Below are 17,524 nucleotides of genomic sequence, written 5' to 3' on the forward strand. Positions count from 1 at the left end.
CTTCGCCGCCGCCTCTCCCGCCTCCCGTGGACACTTCGTGAAAGTGCCGCTGCTCCGTTTCCCCGCGCCGCCTCCCGGTGTACCCCCCCGCCCCATCGGGGCTCTGTTGGCCTCGGGGAGCTGCTGGCACCACGCCGCATCGCGGTCCCCTCCGCCCCGCCGGGTGGCACATCGCGTCCCCGCTGGCACCGAAGCACCTCCTCATCGTCCCCTCCGCCCCTATCGGAGCGCCGGATGTCCCAGCGGGGGAGCGGCCGCAGAGCGAGAGCTCTGCTTGTCTCCATTGCCCCACCCGCGTCCTCGCTGTCCCCGCTGTTCCCGCTGCCTCTCCGCCCAGCGCCGCCGCTCCACCCGCTCCTTCCCCGCTCTTTGTCCCTCGGGTTCCCGCTGTGCCCTCTGCCTCCCGCTGCCTCCACCACCTCATCGAGTTCCCAATCCCACACCGGGATCCCGCTGTCCCCGCGGAGCTCTGCTGTCCCCGGAGGTCCCCGCCGCCCACTGGGGCACCCTCCAATCCCCATCGCGGTTCCCATTATCCCATGTTATCCCATTGCCGGCCCCGCTACCCCTCGGGGTTCACCGCCACCACTCCGCTCCCCTGCGGCCCCCAGGGGTCCCCCGACTCGCAGGGACGTGCCTACTAGAGGTGGGGGACTCCACGGCGGGGGCGACTGTCACCATGGCAACCGCCCCATTCGTACCGCGGGGCTGCAAGCAGCACCCGCTCAGCACCGGGGGCTCAGCACGGGGGGGGCACAGCCCAAAATCACACGGTCCGTCTGGGGCGAACCCGACGGCGCGACGCCGCTCACAGCCCGACGCGCAGCCCAACACCCGCAGAGCCGTGCGTGCCCGTCGTGCCGGAGCCTGCACGCCCGGCCCTGCCACCCGTCCCGCCCCATCCAGTCCGTCCCGTCCCGTCGGGGCGGTGCGCTCCGCTCTCCATCTCGCTCTCTTCCTCTCTCTCTCTCTCTCTCTCTCTCTCTCGGCCATCGATTGCTCCGGTCTGAGCGCCCCGCCCGCTCGGGGCTCGGCTGGCGCTGCCTGCCCGCCCCCACGTGGCCCCGCGCCATGGCCGCTCCGCCGCGTTCCGCTGGTGCGGCCCTTCTGCCCTCCGCCAGCAGCGCAGGTGGGCACCGGCGGGAGAACCGGGCCTCGTGGGGGAGAACCGGGGCGGCACCGGGGGCCGCCGTGCGGGAGTGGGCGGCGGGGGCCGTCCCCGGCCCTGCCCGGCCGTGCCGTGGGCTCGCTGGATGACGGCGTCGGGGGGCGATGTTCGACGGGGCGGCGGTGAATAACGGAGCGCTGCTTCCCCCCCCTCCCCTACCGCCCCGCGCCGGCTGTGAGGGAGAATGCTGCCGAGTGGGAAGGGGGTCAGGATCGGGGTTTGGTTTTTTTGTTTCTTTTTTTCTTTCTTTTTTTTGTTCCCCTCCCCCCCCCCCCCAAAAAAAAAAAAAGCATCGTGATTAATTCGACCCGTGCGGGTGGTGGGGGCTGAGAGTGCCCCGGACCCATCCCTGTGGCTGGCACAGGGGCTGCCCGTGGCCCTAAGGGCGTGGTGTCCCTGTGGCCCTATGGACACTGTGCCTGTGGCCTTATGAACGCGGTGCTCTGAGGTGTAATGATGCTTTCTGGACATAAATGGTGTTTTTCCTGGTGTTTTTCCCCACAAAACAGCATTACTGTCCCATGTTGGGTGAGGGTGGCTGAAATCCATCCCTGGGGAGGAGGCACGGGGTCTTCCTGTGGCCCCAGGGATGTGTGTACCTTAGGGTGACAGGGTCCCCATGGCCCTAGGGGCACAGTGTCCCTGTAGCCTGAGGATGCTGTCCCCGTGGACTTGGGGCTGTGGTGTCCCCATAGCCCTAGGGACATTGTGTCCCCATTGCCCCTGGGTCACAGTGCCCTATGGCCTTGGGATGTGGTGTTTCCGTGGCCTTAGGGTCACAGTGTCCCTATGGCCCCAAGGACCCGGTGCCCCATAGGCCCCCCCTCCTTGACCCCCGCTTTATCCCCAGGCCGAGCCCCACGTCGCGCCGCCCGCCAGGTCCCCGAGGAGCTGCTGAACAATGCGGAGCTGCGGGAGGCGGTGGGGGCTCTGCCCTCCAACTACAACTTCGAGATCCCCAAAACCATCTGGCGGATCCGGCAGGCGGGAGCCAAAAAAGGTGAGCGGTGGGGAGGGGACGTGGTGGGGACAGTCCCTGTGGCACGGAGGGGCATGGTCAGTGGGCACGGTGGGGGTGGGTCGGGGTTGGACTTGGGGATCTGGGAGTTCTTTTCCAACCTGAATGATCCTATGGGGTCGTCGCTGTCTGTGCTGGGATGGGTTCGGGATGGCAGCCGGGTCCCTCCTGCTGTGTGCTTGGCCACCAGCCCCATTGAGTGGGGAGGGTCCTTGGTTGGCAGCGGGTAAAGGCAGCCCCAGATGGGGACAGTGGGGCTAAGAGTCATCACCCCACCGCGAATAAATGCGTGCCGTGCGCGGAGCGGTGCTGGCACCTCCAAAGTGGGAGAGCAGCAGCGAGGGGAAGGGCAGCGAAGGACGATCAAAGGTTTGGAGCGGCTCTGTACAATGGGAGATTAAATAGATTTAGTTCTTTTTGCTGGGAAAGAGGCGAACGGAGGGGGATATGACAGAGGGCTGCGGAATTATGAATGGCGCAGAGCTGAAAAGGCGATGATTATCCTCTCTTTCTTGTAGCAGGAGAACCAGGGGCACGCGTTTACATTATTAGGAGCAGGTTTAAAATAAACAGAAGAAAGTACCTTTTCCTGTGCAGCGCTTAATTAAAACCCAGAACTCATTACAGCGGGAAGTGGGAGAGACAAGGAGTGTCGGCGGGTTCAGAAAGGGATTAAATGCGTTCGCATGGGGTGGGTGCGAGCGGCAGAGGGTGAGCTGCTCCTGGGAGATCTGTGCCGTGCTGCTGCTTTCTGAGGCCATGGTGCCCGATTTCAGTTTTGGGGAGAGACGAAGGGGGTGGGTGTGCTATGGGGTGGGCCCCACTTAGGAGCATCCCCCGTTAATTGCAGCCTTTCTCTTCCCAGTGGCCCTACAGATGCCGGAGGGGCTGCTCATGTTTGCCTGCACCATTGCTGACATCATTGAGCGGTAAGATCCGTCCCGACCCCATATTGGAGCTGGGGGGGGGGGGGTTCCACCCCAATGCAGCACCAGCCGTGCCTTGGGGACAGGGACAGCACGGCCACGCCACGTCCCCAACACCTGCGGTCCCCACTGGTGTCACACATCCCTGCTGTCAGGGTGACGGTGGCCTTGGTGACGTGTCCCCTGGAGCAGTGACCTCCGTGCCACCACCAGTGGGGTCACGGCACCTGTTAGCACGCTGTCACCTTGTGTGAGGAGGCTCACAGGGAGGTGACAGCGCCTGCGGGGGGGGTCATGGCACGTGCCCTGGCTTTGTCACCTGCCCCATCCCTGTATTAGGGGTGGGAGGATGCAGGGGACGGATGCGGAGTGCAGGTGGTTCTGTGTGGGTCTGTCCCTTTAAGCAGCTCTTCCTCCTCTCTCCGGCTTTGGCACCCAGCCGCTTTCATGTCTCTGACTTCAAAGGCAGCGGATTAAGGGGCTCTTTCATCTGAATGAAACCTTAAGCCCCACTTCCCCGAGCTGCAGCAGCCCCACCAGCCTCACCCTCGCTGCCAGCGGTGGTGGCACCCTGACCGGGGGCACCCCGGGGACTGTCCCTTGGCTGGGGGCACTGGGTGACATCCGTGCTCTGGCTGGAGGCAGATGCCCTGATACGGTGGGAACTGACGTGATGGAAATCGGTGCAGCCCCAATGGGGATAGAGTCAAGGTGCCACCAGCCCTGTGGTGACGTGTCCCATGTTCCACAGGCAGAGCCGTGCCCGCTTCCCTGGGGTATTTCTCCCTTTTTGCTTCGAATAAAACATCCCCAGGGTTGGGATGAGGGTGAGAATGGGCACCTGGTGCTGTTTGAGGTCCTGTCTGCCCCGCTGCAGGGGAATAGTGGGGACAAGGGCACAGGGCTGCTGGGTGGAGTCCCGGGTGGTGTGGACAAGGGCAGGGTTGGTGTCCTGATCCCTGTGCCTCCCAGCATCGTGTTGGCTGGGTGCTGGGATGAAGATGTCATCGGAGCATCATGGAAAGGCGCCGGGCACTTAACACAAAGCTTTTCAAATAGAGACACAGACAGCATTGACCGGTGTGAGGCCCCGTTAATTAACACTAATAGGTTTGTCGTTATCTTGGACTGTGGAAGGGGGGGGGAGGTCGGCAGCCCCCGTCGAGGCGGGGGTCTCACTACCGCCCGCGGGCTGCTGAGCTGGCGGGGCCGCGCGCTGCTGGAGCCGCATCACGACGCTCTCCAGGCAGCATCCAAATTGGCTCCGTTTCTGGCGGCTGATGTAATTCGGCGGAGGGGAGCTCGTGCCGGTGAGGGGGCGGCAGCGTGGGGGAAAGCCTGGACAACAGCTCGGGATCGGGGGGCAGCCCCCAGCCCACCTGCTCCATGTGTTGGGGGGGGGGGGGGGTTGGGGGGGGCCCCCCCCCCCCCCCCCCGCCCCGTGCACGGCAGGCGGCTCAGCTGGGCTCTTGATTCCTTGTTAATAAAATCAGCTGTCGGGCTGTGCAGCTGCTAATCCCTCCCTGTCTCCTGCTAACAGGGGAGGTGATGGGGACGGGGACATGCTGGTGGCACCGCTCTGCCCCTTCCCTGCCCTGGAGCTGATGGCTGCAATAGCAAAGGGTGGGGAGCCCACAGGTGCCCTGTGCTGTCCCCTCTTGGTGGGTGGCACCATGGGGACACCACGGCCCTTGGCCAAGCTGCTGTGGTGTCAACCCCAAAGGACCCTTCTTGGGGTGCAGGATTTGGCTGCTGCTGCCCTCCCTGCTCCCTTTGTCCTTCGAATGCATGGTGCTGCGCAGGGGGGATTTAATCACCCTCATTAAGCGCACAACAGCATCATTAGGGAGAATGAAGTTCTCACTTCAGTGGAGATGTTGAACAGCTGGGTTGGGGCGGTGACGACGTGGGGCGGATGGGGCAAAGGGTGGTTACCTCCCAGGGCCAGAACGTGCCAATGCCATCCTGCTGCAGCGTCCGTGTCCTTGTGTCCGTGTCCTTGTGTCTGTGTCCTGTGTCCTTGTGTCCCTGTGGAGCCTGGAGAGGTGGCAACCCCATGGCCCATCCATGGGGAAGCTGCCACCAAGTGGACGGGCACCAGACGGGCATGGGACAGCCATGGTGGCTTTGTCACCGCTGTTCTCTGCACCATTGCTTTGTCTTTTGGGGGGTTTTCCAGCCTCAAGGCCAGCAAAGCATGGAGCTGGGATGCACCAAAGCCCAAGAATGAGGTCACAGTGCCCTGCGTCCTCGTGTGGGGACGGGGACCCCGTCCCTGGTGCCACCTCCCCATCCTGACCCACTTGCAGGTGCTCTGTGGGTCCCCGCGCCACACGCTGGCAGTAATTGCCCAGCTGCAGCGGTGCTCTTCCAGAGCCGCTTGCAGTAAAATTGCAAACTCATTATTTTAATTATGTGCAGCTTTCCTGTGCTAATGAAGTTGGGAACCTGGTAATGGGGCTCGGCGACGGGCTTCTCTGCTAATTAATCGCATTGTTCTACGCTGGGGCTGTGCTCGATGCTTTGGGGGGAGGCTGAAGGTTGGAGTCAAGCAGGGAGCTCCAAATCCCCATCCCAAAGGGACATGGGCACCCATGGTGCTGCTGGGATCGGGGGCTCCCAGTGTGGTCCCCTCCAACCCTTCTCAGGGATTGGGGTTTTAGGGCTGGAAAGTTTTGCTGGGAAAAGCCAAGCAGGAGTGAAGCCAGGTTGGGGGGGGGTGCTGCCAAGGGGACGAGGTCCCCGTGTTTGTCACTGGGTTGTGTCACCTCTGTGCCATGCTGCAGCAGAGCGGTGCCGGGGGTCCCAGCCCTCTGCCGGTGCTGAGCGTGGCACTTTATAAATGGGATTTCGGGAGCCATCTGTTTAAAGGAGGAGATAATGAATTAGGGGAGATGAGGAAAACGCTAAGGCCGGGCTGTTTTTCAGAATGAACGGGGTTTGCGGGACGGAAAAGATGAATAACCTCCCCTTGTCTTCAATATTCATGAGCTCTCAGCGGGGAGCGAGCGGCTCGCAGCCGGGTGGGGACAGCCCTGTCACCGCATCCTGACGTGCCACCGGGCAGTGGGGACACAGAGCACGGCGAGGACTCTGTCCCGTTGCGGTGCAGCGTCCCGTGTCGTGGGCAGGTGGATGCTAATTGACATTTCCTTCCTCTGTAGTTTGATGAAAGGCTCCGGCGACGCCGAACTGATTAAAACATCAAGGGGAGGCCCCCGCTCTCCGCTTTGATTTGTCTCAGGAGATTACGGCCGCTCCGCTCTGCTCCATCGTAGCCCATCCGGTGCGGGTGACCCCGGCGCGTGCTGTCCCCACGTCGCCGTGGGGAGCCTGCCACCATCGTCCTACAGCGTCCTTGGTCTGTCCCATGTCCTCTGTGCGGTCCCCATGGCCAAGGGTGGGGTATGGGGTCAGGCGGCTCAGCCCCGTCCCCGTATGGCCGTGTGCCATGGGCAGGACCACGGTGCCCCTCTGCCGTCCCCTCCCTCCGCCGTTGCTATTTCACTTTCTTGCTCTTCACCCCCAGGGACTTTCTCTGGGGTTTGGGCCAATTTGCATACATTTTAATCTATAAAAAATTAAGCGGCGCTGGCTGCTGCTCTGAGTCAGACCTCCCCGTCCTGAATCTTAAGGAGCTGAATAATTTTCCACTTTTGCTGAGATGTGTGGAGTCTGATTCACGTTCATCTCATCACCTCTCATTAGAGAAGGGGGCTCGGGGGGGTGGGGAAGAGCCTTCTGGATCATTCAGCAGCCCCACGTCACTGCTGTATGGGCCGTGGGGTGGCCGTGCACCCATCCACGCCATTGGGACCGCAGCTTTGGGTGCTGGCACCCATCCTCCCGCTGTCCCCAGCACGTCCCCTGCCCACGGGATGTCCACTTTGGGCAGGATGCGAGGATGATGGTGGCTTTGTTCCCCACGCTGGGGACACTGCTTGCCCTGTCCCTTCCCCGGGCGCTGCCGCTGGGTCGGAGCTGTTAATATTCCGCACGCTCCGCCATTCCTCCACCTTCTGCCATCTGCCCAGATCTGCCCACCACTTCTATTCTTGCCGCCGACGTAACGCTCCCTGCACGGCGCTCGGGGAGGGGGACCCTGGCCCCCAGCCAGTGCCAGCAGGGGGTGACGCCTCTGCCGTCCCCAAACCCCACATCAGTGCCATGGGGACCGTGCTGGCCCCCAGACCCCAATGGCACCGCAGCCACCGTCTTGTCAGAAGAGTCTTCCAGCCCAGCCTGCAGCATCACCTCGGTGTAAATAAGGCATCAGCATCTGGTTGAGGCGGCCCCTCCAGGCGTGGGGCTCTGTCGCTGCGTTACCTGCTTTCCTAATTAAAACACCACGGGAATGCAGCCAAGCTAATAATCCCCCGGAATGGTGCAATAAACCACTGGTGAAGGTGGCACGCTTAAATCACGCGACAGGGCTTTATCTCCCAGCGGCAGCGCGCAGTGCCCGGGGGCTCAGTGTCAGCACCAGGTATGGGTACCAGGGGACAGTGCCACTTCGCTCCGTGCTATCCCTCTCCAAGTGCCACCCAGGCATGGGCTGGGGGGCAGCAGCAGTACCCAGGGTGTGGGGGCACAGCCTCTGCTATGGGGTTGGCACGGCTCAGGATGGCTCCGGTCCCCGGCGCGGTGGCCGCGCACTGGGTCTCTCCATGCCGCCGCATTAGGAAACTGGCAGCGTATTATTTGATGAGCGGATAATCCGCTGAATTGCAAACAGCTTTACCCAATTGAAGAGGCGGATTAGCGCTCTCCACTTTAATCATGTTGACATCTCGGAGAGTGGCCAGTGCTCGTCCTCCTCGCTGCGTGCCGAGGGGTCCCCCCGTTCGCACCGCGTCACGTGCCCGCGGGGACACAGCGGGGCTGGGGACACCGGCAGAGGGCAAGGAGGACACGGGCCATGACGGGGCCATCCTGATGCCATCCCCACTGTTGTCCCTCCCGCAGGTTTACGGATGCCGAGGCGGTGGTGATGGGCGATGTGACCTACGGCGCGTGCTGCGTGGATGACTACACGGCGCGGGCTCTGGGCGCTGACTTCTTGGTGCACTATGGACACAGCTGCCTGAGTAGGTGACATCGGGTCCTGGGGCGCGCGGTGGCACCAGGGACTGCCAGTGCTGTGCCTGTGCCCATGCTCGGTGCCCGTTTGGGGATGTGGCACTGAGTGCTGTAAGCACTCTCCAAAGGGATTTCTGTTCTCCAGCGCTGGGTAGGGCCGGGCTGGCTGGGTCGCTGCCTTCAGGCAGGATTTGGGGAGCAGCAGTGCATGCGGAGTGCGTCCCTATTGCCACGCTGCAGTGCCTGCTTGGCTGTGGCATCACCCAAATCACAGCTCTGAGCCTGACATCAGCAAAGCACACAGCCTCAGTGCTCAGTGCCTGGGAGCCGCCGGTGGGAACAGGGATAATAGGGACGGTGGGGACAATGGGGACGGTGGGGACAATGGGGACGCGGCTTTGCGCTGGCTGGAAGGGGAAGGGAGGAGGAGGCTGCGTGCTCCCCAGGCGGACGGTACTCTGGATCCGGTTGCCATGGAAACTGCGCTGCTGTCCCAGATGCTGCTAACTTTGAAGTCCACCCAGGATGGAATCAGCCCAAAAATAACAATAAGACACTCCGGGTTTTAAGGTGGATCGGTGGAATTGTTGTGCTGGGTGGCAGCCTCGGTCCTCCCAGCACCCTGCAGCCCTCTGAGCCTAGGCAGGGGACCTGGGGGCATTTATGGGGTTTGTAGGATTGCTCCGGGCTCCCTACGAAATACTGATCTCCTGGTTAAGATCTGTACCCCAAAACCACATTGTGAATGAAGCACCCCAAGGGGCATCTTTTGGGCTGCCCACCCTGGCACCGGCTCAGTGCAGCCATCCTTGTGAGATCCCCATGGGTACTTCTGGGGCTGCCACCCTAGAGCCACCATCTCCATCCCTCCTGGCCCCGCAGGAGGGAGTAATTTGCACTTAATTGTGCTCAGGCGAAGCACACCAAAATGGGAAGTGAATGTGGAGCTGCGGATCGATGTGGACTCTGTGTACTTTAATTATTCACTTAATCGTGGTGACACAGGCTTCTTAGCACCGGGGGTAATTAGATTTGTGTTCATTGATCCCCCCCGGGCTGCCATTATCCAGAGAGAAATGAGTGGGTGCTCCATCTGCACCCCCTGCCTGGGGTGAACAGACCCCCCCATCTGCCCCACACCAGGCTATGGGACACAAGGAGAGCCCCCAGAGTCACCCTCACACCCTTTCTCTTGGCAGTCCCCATCGATGCCACGCGTGGGCTGAAGATGCTCTACGTCTTCGTGGACATCAAGATCGACACATCCCATTTCCTCGACACCGTCCGCTTCAACTTTGCCTCGGGCTCTTCCCTGGCCCTGGTCAGCACCATCCAGTTCGTGGCAGCCGTGCAGGTGAGCGGCCGCCATCGCGTTGATCGAGTGCTTTGTGATAACTCTGATCAATGTTTCACGGCAGCACCCCCAGCAGCTGCTCTGTAAATGTCAGGGCAGGCGGAGGAGCGCGTGGTATTTCGGTGCGGTGCTGGGGGAAGCTCTGGCAGCTCTGTCTGTCTGTCTGTCTGCTCCTGAGCAGAGATGAATGAGCCTCTGGAGCCATGTCTATCCAAACACGAGGCTGTTGGAGCGTTAAGCGTTTTCCCTTCTCTTCTAATTGATATGTTGTGTGAGTGTGGCAGAGTATCTCTGCTCCACGGGGCTATTACATTGTGAACCGGGACACCCTGTGGCTCTCCAGGTTGGGGTGCCCCAAGGGTCCCCAGCACTGTGAGCGTCACCAGCCTTGGCCAGGTTTGGAGTCTGTCCCCTGGCTCTCTGGCTGACCTCACGTCTCTGCAGGCGGCCTCACAGGAGCTGCGGTCGCAGTACAAGGTGTGCGTGCCCCAGTGCAAGCCACTGTCCCCCGGTGAGATACTGGGCTGCACATCGCCCCGGCTCGCACGGGACACTGATGCCATTGTGTAAGTACCCGCTGTCCCCAAGGACCTTGCAGCTCATGGCAGGGCAGAGAGCCAGGCTGGAGCCATGTTCCATTCCCAGCCCCATCCCAAACTCCATCCCCATCCCCAGCCCTGTTCCCATCCTCAGATCTGTCCCTATCCTCAAACCCATCCCCAGTCATGTCCCCATCCTTATCCACAACCCCATCATCAGCCCTGCCCCTATCCCCAGCCCTCTTTCCATACCCAACTCTGTCCCCATCCCCATTTTCAACCTTGTTCCCATCCCCAAATCCATCCCCAATGCCATCCCCATCCCTAATGCCATCTCCAGCCCCAACCCCATCTCCACCCTATCCCCAGTCCTTTCCCCATCTCCAATCAAAACCCCATCCTCAACCCCATCCCCAGCCGCCCCCCATCCCCATGCCCTCCCCAACCCATGGGTGCATTTTCCTGGTGCCAGAACTGCCCATCCCTCCCCTGCCCTGCCCAGGGTGCACGTGGGCTGGGCTGGGTCCCTCCAGCTCCTAGCGCTGCTCGGATTGGCGTCTGCTCGTAGCACGGAGGAAATAATTGAGTCGTATATCAGAATAGATAATAGATGGAAGGGCGGGTGGATAATTGGAAAAGACAAATGGCCGGGGCCCAACATCACAGCAACATTAATTTTATTTAAGGACAGCAAATTAGAGGGAGCACTTCGCTTCCTATCACCTAATTATTTTAGGTAATGGAAATGCTTAATGTACTGTGAATGCAGTGCGCTGCAGAATAAATAAATACGAGGACCCCACCCCTGGGGGTGTTAAACCCCATCTCACCCATCCGGGGTGGGGCGGAGCATCACCCTCGTGTTCCCAGCCATGGGGCAGCCAGGTGGGATGGGGCTGTGGCTTTGCCCTGCACCAGGACCTGGGGACAAGGCACTGCATTTCTGCTGTCCCCAAGGCCACCAAGCGGGCATGGCACAGGCACGAGCAGGCCCATCCTGCTGCCATCAGAACCATGGCACGGTACCCGCAACCCTCCCAGGTGCTCACACCCGACATACCTGCATCCTCCCCGCATTGTTATTTTCTTATTTAGCCCGTCTCTGGGGCTAACTTTTGCCGACAAATTAGCTTTGATCTTCCAAAATGTCATTCTCCAATTAAGGGCAAAAATCTAGTCAAGTTTTACGTCTGAATTCATTTTCCGAGCCCTCACTCCATTAGGGCAGCTGAATGAAAGGCTTTGAAATGTAATTGCTGACTTGAAATCCGATTAGAAATGGAAGCAGCAACGTCTATAACCAGCCGTAGAGACGGAGTGCTGGCCCTGCTGCTTCATGTCCATTTTTGCTCCAAAAGCGGCACTCTATCTGTCCATCCGTCTGTCTGTCCGTCTGTTCATCTGTCCATTCATCCATCCATTCATCTTTCCCTCCATCCATCCTTTTGTCCATCCATCCATTCATCCATCTGTCCATCCATCTGTCCATCCGTCCATCCATCCGTCCATCTGTCTATCCATCTGTCCATTCATCTGTCCATCCATCTGCGTGTCCATCCATCCATCCATCTGCCCATCCGTCCATTTGTCCATTTGTCCGTCCGTCCATTTGTGCATCCATCCATCCATGTGTCCATCTTTCTGTCCATCCATCCATCCATTTGTCCATCCATCTGTCCATTCATCCATCCGTCCATCCATCTGTCCATCCATCTGTCCATCCATCCATCCATTTGTCCATCCTCCCTTCCAGCTGTCCGTCCATCTGTCCATCCATTTGTCCATCTGTCTGTCCATTCATCCATCCGTCTATCCATGTGTGCATCTGTCCATCCATCCATCCATTTGTCCATCTGTCCATTTGCCCATCCGTTTGTCCATCCGTCCATCTGCATGTCTATCCATCTGTCTGTCCATTCTTCCATCCATGTGTCCATCCATCCATCCATCCATCCATCCATCCATCCATCCATCCATCCATCCATCCATCCATCCGCACCCTGCATGCTGGGGAAGGAACACTCCAATGCCACCCCCTCCCACTGCTCTCCCTCTCTCCCGCAGCTATTTGGGAGACGGCCGCTTCCACCTGGAGTCCATCATGATTGCCAACCCGGGGATACCCGCCTACAGGTAAGGCCATCTCCTCCCCGGTCCCCGCAGGGCAGAGGGAGCCGCGTGCCGTGCGATGAACACCAGCCATTTACTCCGGCTGAATATAAACATTTTGACAAGTACCTGTGAAAGCTCTTTGAGGTGCAGCCATTAAACTCCCCGGCTGCTGCAGGCAGAGGCCATAAAGCGCGATGATGAGGCTGCTGAAAGCAGATGAAATATCAAGAGCGAAAGGCAGGGCCCATTTGGCGAAATCTGAATTTCTTAGTAGGTCGTTTGTTACGAACGGGAGGCGCGCGTCAGCTTTATGGCGCTGGGGAAGCTGCCGAAACCCGAGTGGGATTTGATTAAAATTCTCCTCGTCAAACAAAGCAACAAATCAAAGATTTCTTTATAATTGATGAGCTGGGATGAGAAGGGGCTGAGCGCTGGGGGGCTGCGATGGGAGCGGAGTCCTGGTCCCGTTGCCCTCCTGATGAACCAACTGGGCCCTGTGAGACAATTAGTGCTAATGAAGGGGGGCACGGAGCAGTTTGGGGGCCGTCTGTGGGGCTGGGGGCTGCTTGTGGCTGAGTTTGGGTCTGCTTCACAGGTACGATCCCTACAGCAAGGTGTTCTCGCAGGAGCACTATGCCCATGACCGCATGCACAGGGCCCGGCAGGACGCTATCCACACCGCTGCCCGTGCCCAGTGCTGGGGGCTGCTGCTGGGCACCCTGGGGCGACAGGGATCTCCTGGCATCCTACAGGTACCACGGGGTCCCCTCACCTTGGGGACGTGGCTGGGGAAGGGGCAGGGGCAGGGCCTGCCTTCTCTTGCTGCCATCGATCCGCCCCGAACCGTGCAGGCAGGGCAATTAGCAGCAGATGAGGGAGGTTGGCCAAGGGCTCATTAAACACTGGCCAGCCATGGAGACCCCCCTGGATGAGCCGCTCAGCAATTAATTCGCTGGTTTGGTTTTAATTGGATGAACTCCTGCTTGGGTTCACTGTCTCCGCGGGCAAGAAGAGCAGAGCCAAGGTGCTGCCATTGATGCCAGGAGGGATTCTGGGGAGCAGCAGTGAGATGTGGGGCAGAGACCCTGAGAGTAATTTGGGGGGGCAGCTCAGGGAGGTGATGGGCACAACGGGGCATGAAAAATAGTTGATGGCTCCGAGGGCACGGACACGCTGCTCGCATCCTCCCACAGCCTTCGGCCCTGCGCAGGCAGGCGTCCCAAGGCTGGCAGCCGCTAACGAGAACAGATTGTTGTCATTGAGCGGTAATTACTTCATTAGGCCAAGGCACGCGCTGGGGAAAGTGGCGTGCGAGCTGGAGCTGCCGCCCTGTCACCGCATGTGCCCCCTGGACGTGGCAGGGACACACAGCTGTGTCCCCAGGGGGCGTGGGGGCAGAACTTCGGGGTCTGGAAGGTGCCATGTGGGTTAGCACGAGGCTGGCGAGCCCCTGACCCACAGTGCTGTTTTTCTCCCTGCAGCACCTGGAGTCACGGCTGCGTGCCCTGGGCCGGCCCTTTGTGCGGGTGCTGCTGTCTGAGATCTTCCCCAGCAAGCTGGAGCTCTTTGATGGTGTGGATGTGTGAGTGCTCCCGGCCCCATCCCTGCGGGAAGCCCCAAAGCCGCGCTGGGAACGTAGCACTGGGCCTGACGTAGTTCTAGGCTCTCATCATGGAGGGTTCTTCCATGGCTGTCCCCAAACCCAAGTGGTGTTTCTTGGTCCTGGGACACAGCACGATGAAGGGGAGCAGCTCCTCGTGGGGGGTGCCCAAAGCCACCCTGGGGTTCCTCACACGGGGCTGTGGGGGCCTTATCGCCACTGTTCTTGCAGGTGGGTGCAGATCGCCTGTCCCCGGCTCTCCATCGACTGGGGAGAGGCCTTCAGCAAGCCACTGCTGACACCCTATGAGGTGAGCAGCCCCTGGTGCGTTTCGGGAGGACCTCTCCCAGCACTGCATGTGGCACTCAGCCCCTTGTCCCCTCCCCACAGGCGGCGGTGGCTCTTGGGGACGTCGAGTGGCAGCAGCCATACCCCATGGACTTCTATGCCAGTCAGTCCCTGGGGCCGTGGACGGCCAACCACACAGCTCGGCCGGCCCAGGTGGGTGCTGGGGGTCCCCAGTGTGTCCCTTGGTGCACGGTGCCACGTGCCACAAGCGCCACCCAGTGGCTTGCGCCCTGATGAGCGGGGCCGGTGCCCACCCGGTGCCCGCCATCGGGCCACACATGCCCACCGTCGGAGCATGCACGGGGCACCCCATCTTTGCTTACCCCATGTCTGTCCCTACAGGAGAAGCCGCCCGTGCCCCCCAGCCTGAAGAATGGCACTGATGGGTCCCACAGTGCCCACCCGCCTGAGGACACGGCTGCCTCCTGAACGGGGTCCCGGTGGCCCCGCTGCCACCTGTGGGGACTTGGCATGGGTATGGCCACCCCGGGGTGAGCATCAGCGGGGCCGCGTGGATTAGGGGCATCCCTGGTACCAGCAGCAGGAGAGACAGGGGTGGAACTGAGGACGTCCCGTGTGGCCCTGTTGCCCGCTGGGAGCGGTTCCCGCAGCCCCCCCTGCTCCGCATCCCCCCTCGCTGCACGGCTCCGGTTCCACGGGGACCCCGTCGGAGCCGCCCCTGCCCCGCGACCTCCTGCCACAAGGGGGCGCGCTGGCGGACGGTCCTCCCCGAGCCCTTCCCCGCGTGCAGCGATAGCCAATCAGCTCGCAGCTTTCGGGCGGGAAGGGGAGGGCAGCCGGAAGTGCCGCTCACTTCCGGGTGCGGCGGGGACCATGTCGGAGGGGCGGCCGCTGCGGCTGCTGGCCTTGCACGGCTACAGGCAGAGCGAGCGCCGCTTCCGCCAGCGCACCGGCTCTCTGCGCAAGGCCCTGCGAGGCCGTGCTGAGGTGGTAGCCTTCGATGCTCCGCACCTCGTGCCCGGCACTGAGGAGGAAGCGAGCGACGACCCCCCACGTGGGTGGTGGTTCTCCAGGCCCGGCACCTTTGAGGCCTCGGAGGCAGCGGAGCAGCCGGCGGGGCTGGAGGAGTCGCTGGAGGCCGTGGCGAGGGCGCTGGAGGAGCACGGACCCTTCGATGGGCTGCTGGGCTTCAGCCAGGGTGCGGCACTGGCCGCTATGGTGTGTGCCCTGCGGGCCCGCGGCGATCCGCGTTTCCCCATCACCTTCGCCATCCTAGTGGCCGCCTTTGCCAGCCGCGCCCCGGCCCACAACCACTTCTACCGGGAGCCCATCGCTCTGCCCTCGCTGCACGTCGTGGGCGATGCCGATGCTGTCATTGCCGCGCACCTCAGCGCTGAGCTGGCGCGGTGCTTCGTGGAGCCTGTCGTCATCACACACCCCGGCGGGCACTTCGTCCCCGTGGCCGCGCCACAGAAAGAGGCCTACCTGGACTTCTTGGGACGCTTCCGCCCTGGGCAGGGCCAAGCTGAGCAGCCAGAGGCCGGGGCAGTGTGATAACAGTGTCTGTAATAAGCGCGGGGCTGCTTGGTGAAGCATCTTGGTGCAGAGCTCGCTGTTTCTGTGCTCTTCGGAGAGGTTGTCACGATCTCTCTGTGCTCTTTTGTAGTGTTAACGCAGTGAATTCTTCTGTATCTCCTTTCTTTGCAGCTTTTTTGTGTATATGGGTATGACAGAGTGGGTTGCAGACAGGAGAGCGACGCAGCTGTGCCTGATGGGTTTTCAGAGGCTTAACACAGCCCTTCAAAAGTGTGATCTCAGCCAGAGGAAGTGGCTGCAGAGCACGCAGCGCTTGCAGTTTTTATATCCAAAAGGTTTGTGTTTTCAGTATTCCCTACCAAAACTATGAAGCCAACCTTTCAGCTGGCCTGGAAAAAGCATTTCCTGGCAGTGCCAGGGTTGGTGTTTGTCTTGTGCATTAAATTTCTTTGCTGGTTCAGCTTGTGTGAATGGAGAGGTCTGTTACATCTTCTGCCGTGCAAAGAGCCTTCACAAACAAGAACTCAACCGTTGCTAGGTTTGTGCCTGATATTTTCCAGAAGCACACAGAAATCTGTGATGCTGGTGGTGTTGCTCTGATGGTAGGCGTCCTGCTTGGCTGCCGTGTGGCTTCAGTGCTGGGGTACACCAGCCTCGAGCCTGTACCCAGAGGGACTTCAGCTCATGGCATGGTCTCTAATCCCCTTTTTCTTCAGTGATGAAGTGCTGAACGTGGTAATTTGCCCTTGTTGCCAGGTAGGGCTGTTCTCCCCTATTCTGCACTGAGGTCTCACGGGTGGGGCTGAGCAGAGGATGGTGCTGAGCAATCCTGCGCTGGGTGATGAGCACCAGGAGGAGAGAGTGCTGCTGTGGTACAGGACGGGATGGGAAGGTCTCACCCAAGTCTGTGGGTTCCTCACGCATCCCTGGGCTGGCTCTGAGCCCCAGGCACCCACAAGGAGTGGATCAGTAGACAGAAGCACTTCCAGTATTCACTGAGCCGCGAACGTGCCTGGGAACCGCCGCAGGTTAAAGCTCACCGAGCAAAAGCGAGCAGCTTTAATTCATGTGACTTTTGCTCTTCTGGTTTGTTGCTGATTGTGTGGCAGCAGCAGCATGATGGAGGCATGTAAGAGCATGAAGATGGTTTCCCTTGCGGGTCAGACCTGTGCTGATGTTGCCCTCGGGTGACTGAAGGGTGTGGGGGCTATGGGGGCTCTGGCATCACAGCGCTGCTTGGCCTCCTCAAGGAGCAGTGCTGCCGTGCTGCCTCCTGGGCTGATGCAGAGCTGTGGAGCGTCTGTCACCCCTTGGTCTCTGCATCGAAGACACCAGAGGTTGGTTTGGGGGACAAAGATGCAGCTTCTGGCCTGCAGGGAGGTGAGGAAGGAGCACGCAGTGAGATGCAGAGGTGCTGCCGTGTATCCGCACACCTGTTGCCCTCCCAAGTAGCAAGGGGTGGGTGGATGCAGCCAAAACAGCGAGGCTGAGCCCGGTGATGACAAAGCAGCAGGGCCTTTGTCTCGCTGCTTCCCTACCTGAGCCGCCAGCCGTTGTGGAAAGACAGCAGCAGGCAGCGCGCGGCTGGCCCGCCGTTAGCTGTTTAATTATTTCCGAGCTCGCAGCTCGCCGTGGCTGTTCGCCGGCGCAGCCGATCACCGCGGGACGGCGCGGAGGAGGCACTGCAGTGATGTCTGCTCGCCGCGGTCCAGCCTGCACTGCGGTCCCGCAGCCGCTTCCCCCGCCCCCGTGTCCCGCAGCAGCACCGGCCGGAGGCACCGCAGCGGCTCGCTGGCGTTGGAAACAGGGATGGACCTGGATGTGCGTGGTGAGTGAGCAGAACGGGCCCTGCCGCTTCCCATACGGCTCCTTTGGGCAGAGGG

General features: G+C 60.9%; 3 protein-coding genes across 8 annotated transcripts in view; 2 read left to right on the plus strand and 1 right to left on the minus strand.

The window, feature by feature from the left end:
* On the plus strand, positions 1,014-14,627 carry DPH1 (diphthamide biosynthesis 1). Its single transcript, XM_021416091.1, has 12 exons — positions 1,014-1,129; positions 2,019-2,168; positions 3,052-3,115; positions 8,078-8,199; positions 9,391-9,545; positions 9,990-10,111; positions 12,149-12,217; positions 12,792-12,948; positions 13,678-13,778; positions 14,028-14,106; positions 14,187-14,297; positions 14,487-14,627. Exons 1-12 carry the CDS (start codon positions 1,072-1,074, stop codon positions 14,571-14,573), a joined length of 1,275 nt encoding a protein of 424 aa, XP_021271766.1. The 5' UTR covers positions 1,014-1,071; the 3' UTR covers positions 14,574-14,627.
* On the plus strand, positions 14,949-16,101 carry OVCA2 (OVCA2, serine hydrolase domain containing). Its single transcript, XM_021416097.1, has one exon. The coding sequence runs from the start codon at positions 14,979-14,981 to the stop codon at positions 15,657-15,659; it is 681 nt and encodes a 226-aa protein (XP_021271772.1). The 5' UTR covers positions 14,949-14,978; the 3' UTR covers positions 15,660-16,101.
* Positions 16,240-17,524, minus strand: part of LOC110407892 — a 4,391-nt gene continuing 3,106 nt past the window's right edge. For 3 of the 6 annotated variants that reach the window (XM_021416094.1, XM_021416093.1, XM_021416092.1), the window contains one exon: positions 16,240-17,456. In XM_021416094.1, coding sequence (XP_021271769.1) covers positions 17,297-17,456 — 160 coding nt within the window. In that variant the 3' untranslated portion in view covers positions 16,240-17,296. The remainder of the gene's footprint in view (positions 17,457-17,524) is intronic. The other 3 variants (XR_002444072.1, XM_021416096.1, XM_021416095.1) reach the window with 3 other exon arrangements.

This window comes from Numida meleagris, chromosome 18 (assembly GCF_002078875.1).
Source record: "Numida meleagris isolate 19003 breed g44 Domestic line chromosome 18, NumMel1.0, whole genome shotgun sequence".
NCBI lineage: Eukaryota > Metazoa > Chordata > Aves > Galliformes > Numididae > Numida > Numida meleagris.

Coding starts and splice junctions, on each gene's coding strand:
- DPH1 (XM_021416091.1), top strand. CDS start 1,072: ATGGCCGCTCCGCCGCGTTCCGCTGGTGCGGCCCTTCTGCCCTCCGCC. Junction 8,200..9,390: donor CTATGGACACAGCTGCCTGA/GTAGGTGACATC, acceptor TTCTCTTGGCAG/TCCCCATCGATGCCACGCGT. Junction 10,112..12,148: donor CGGGACACTGATGCCATTGT/GTAAGTACCCGC, acceptor TCTCTCCCGCAG/CTATTTGGGAGACGGCCGCT.
- OVCA2 (XM_021416097.1), top strand. CDS start 14,979: ATGTCGGAGGGGCGGCCGCTGCGGCTGCTGGCCTTGCACGGCTACAGG.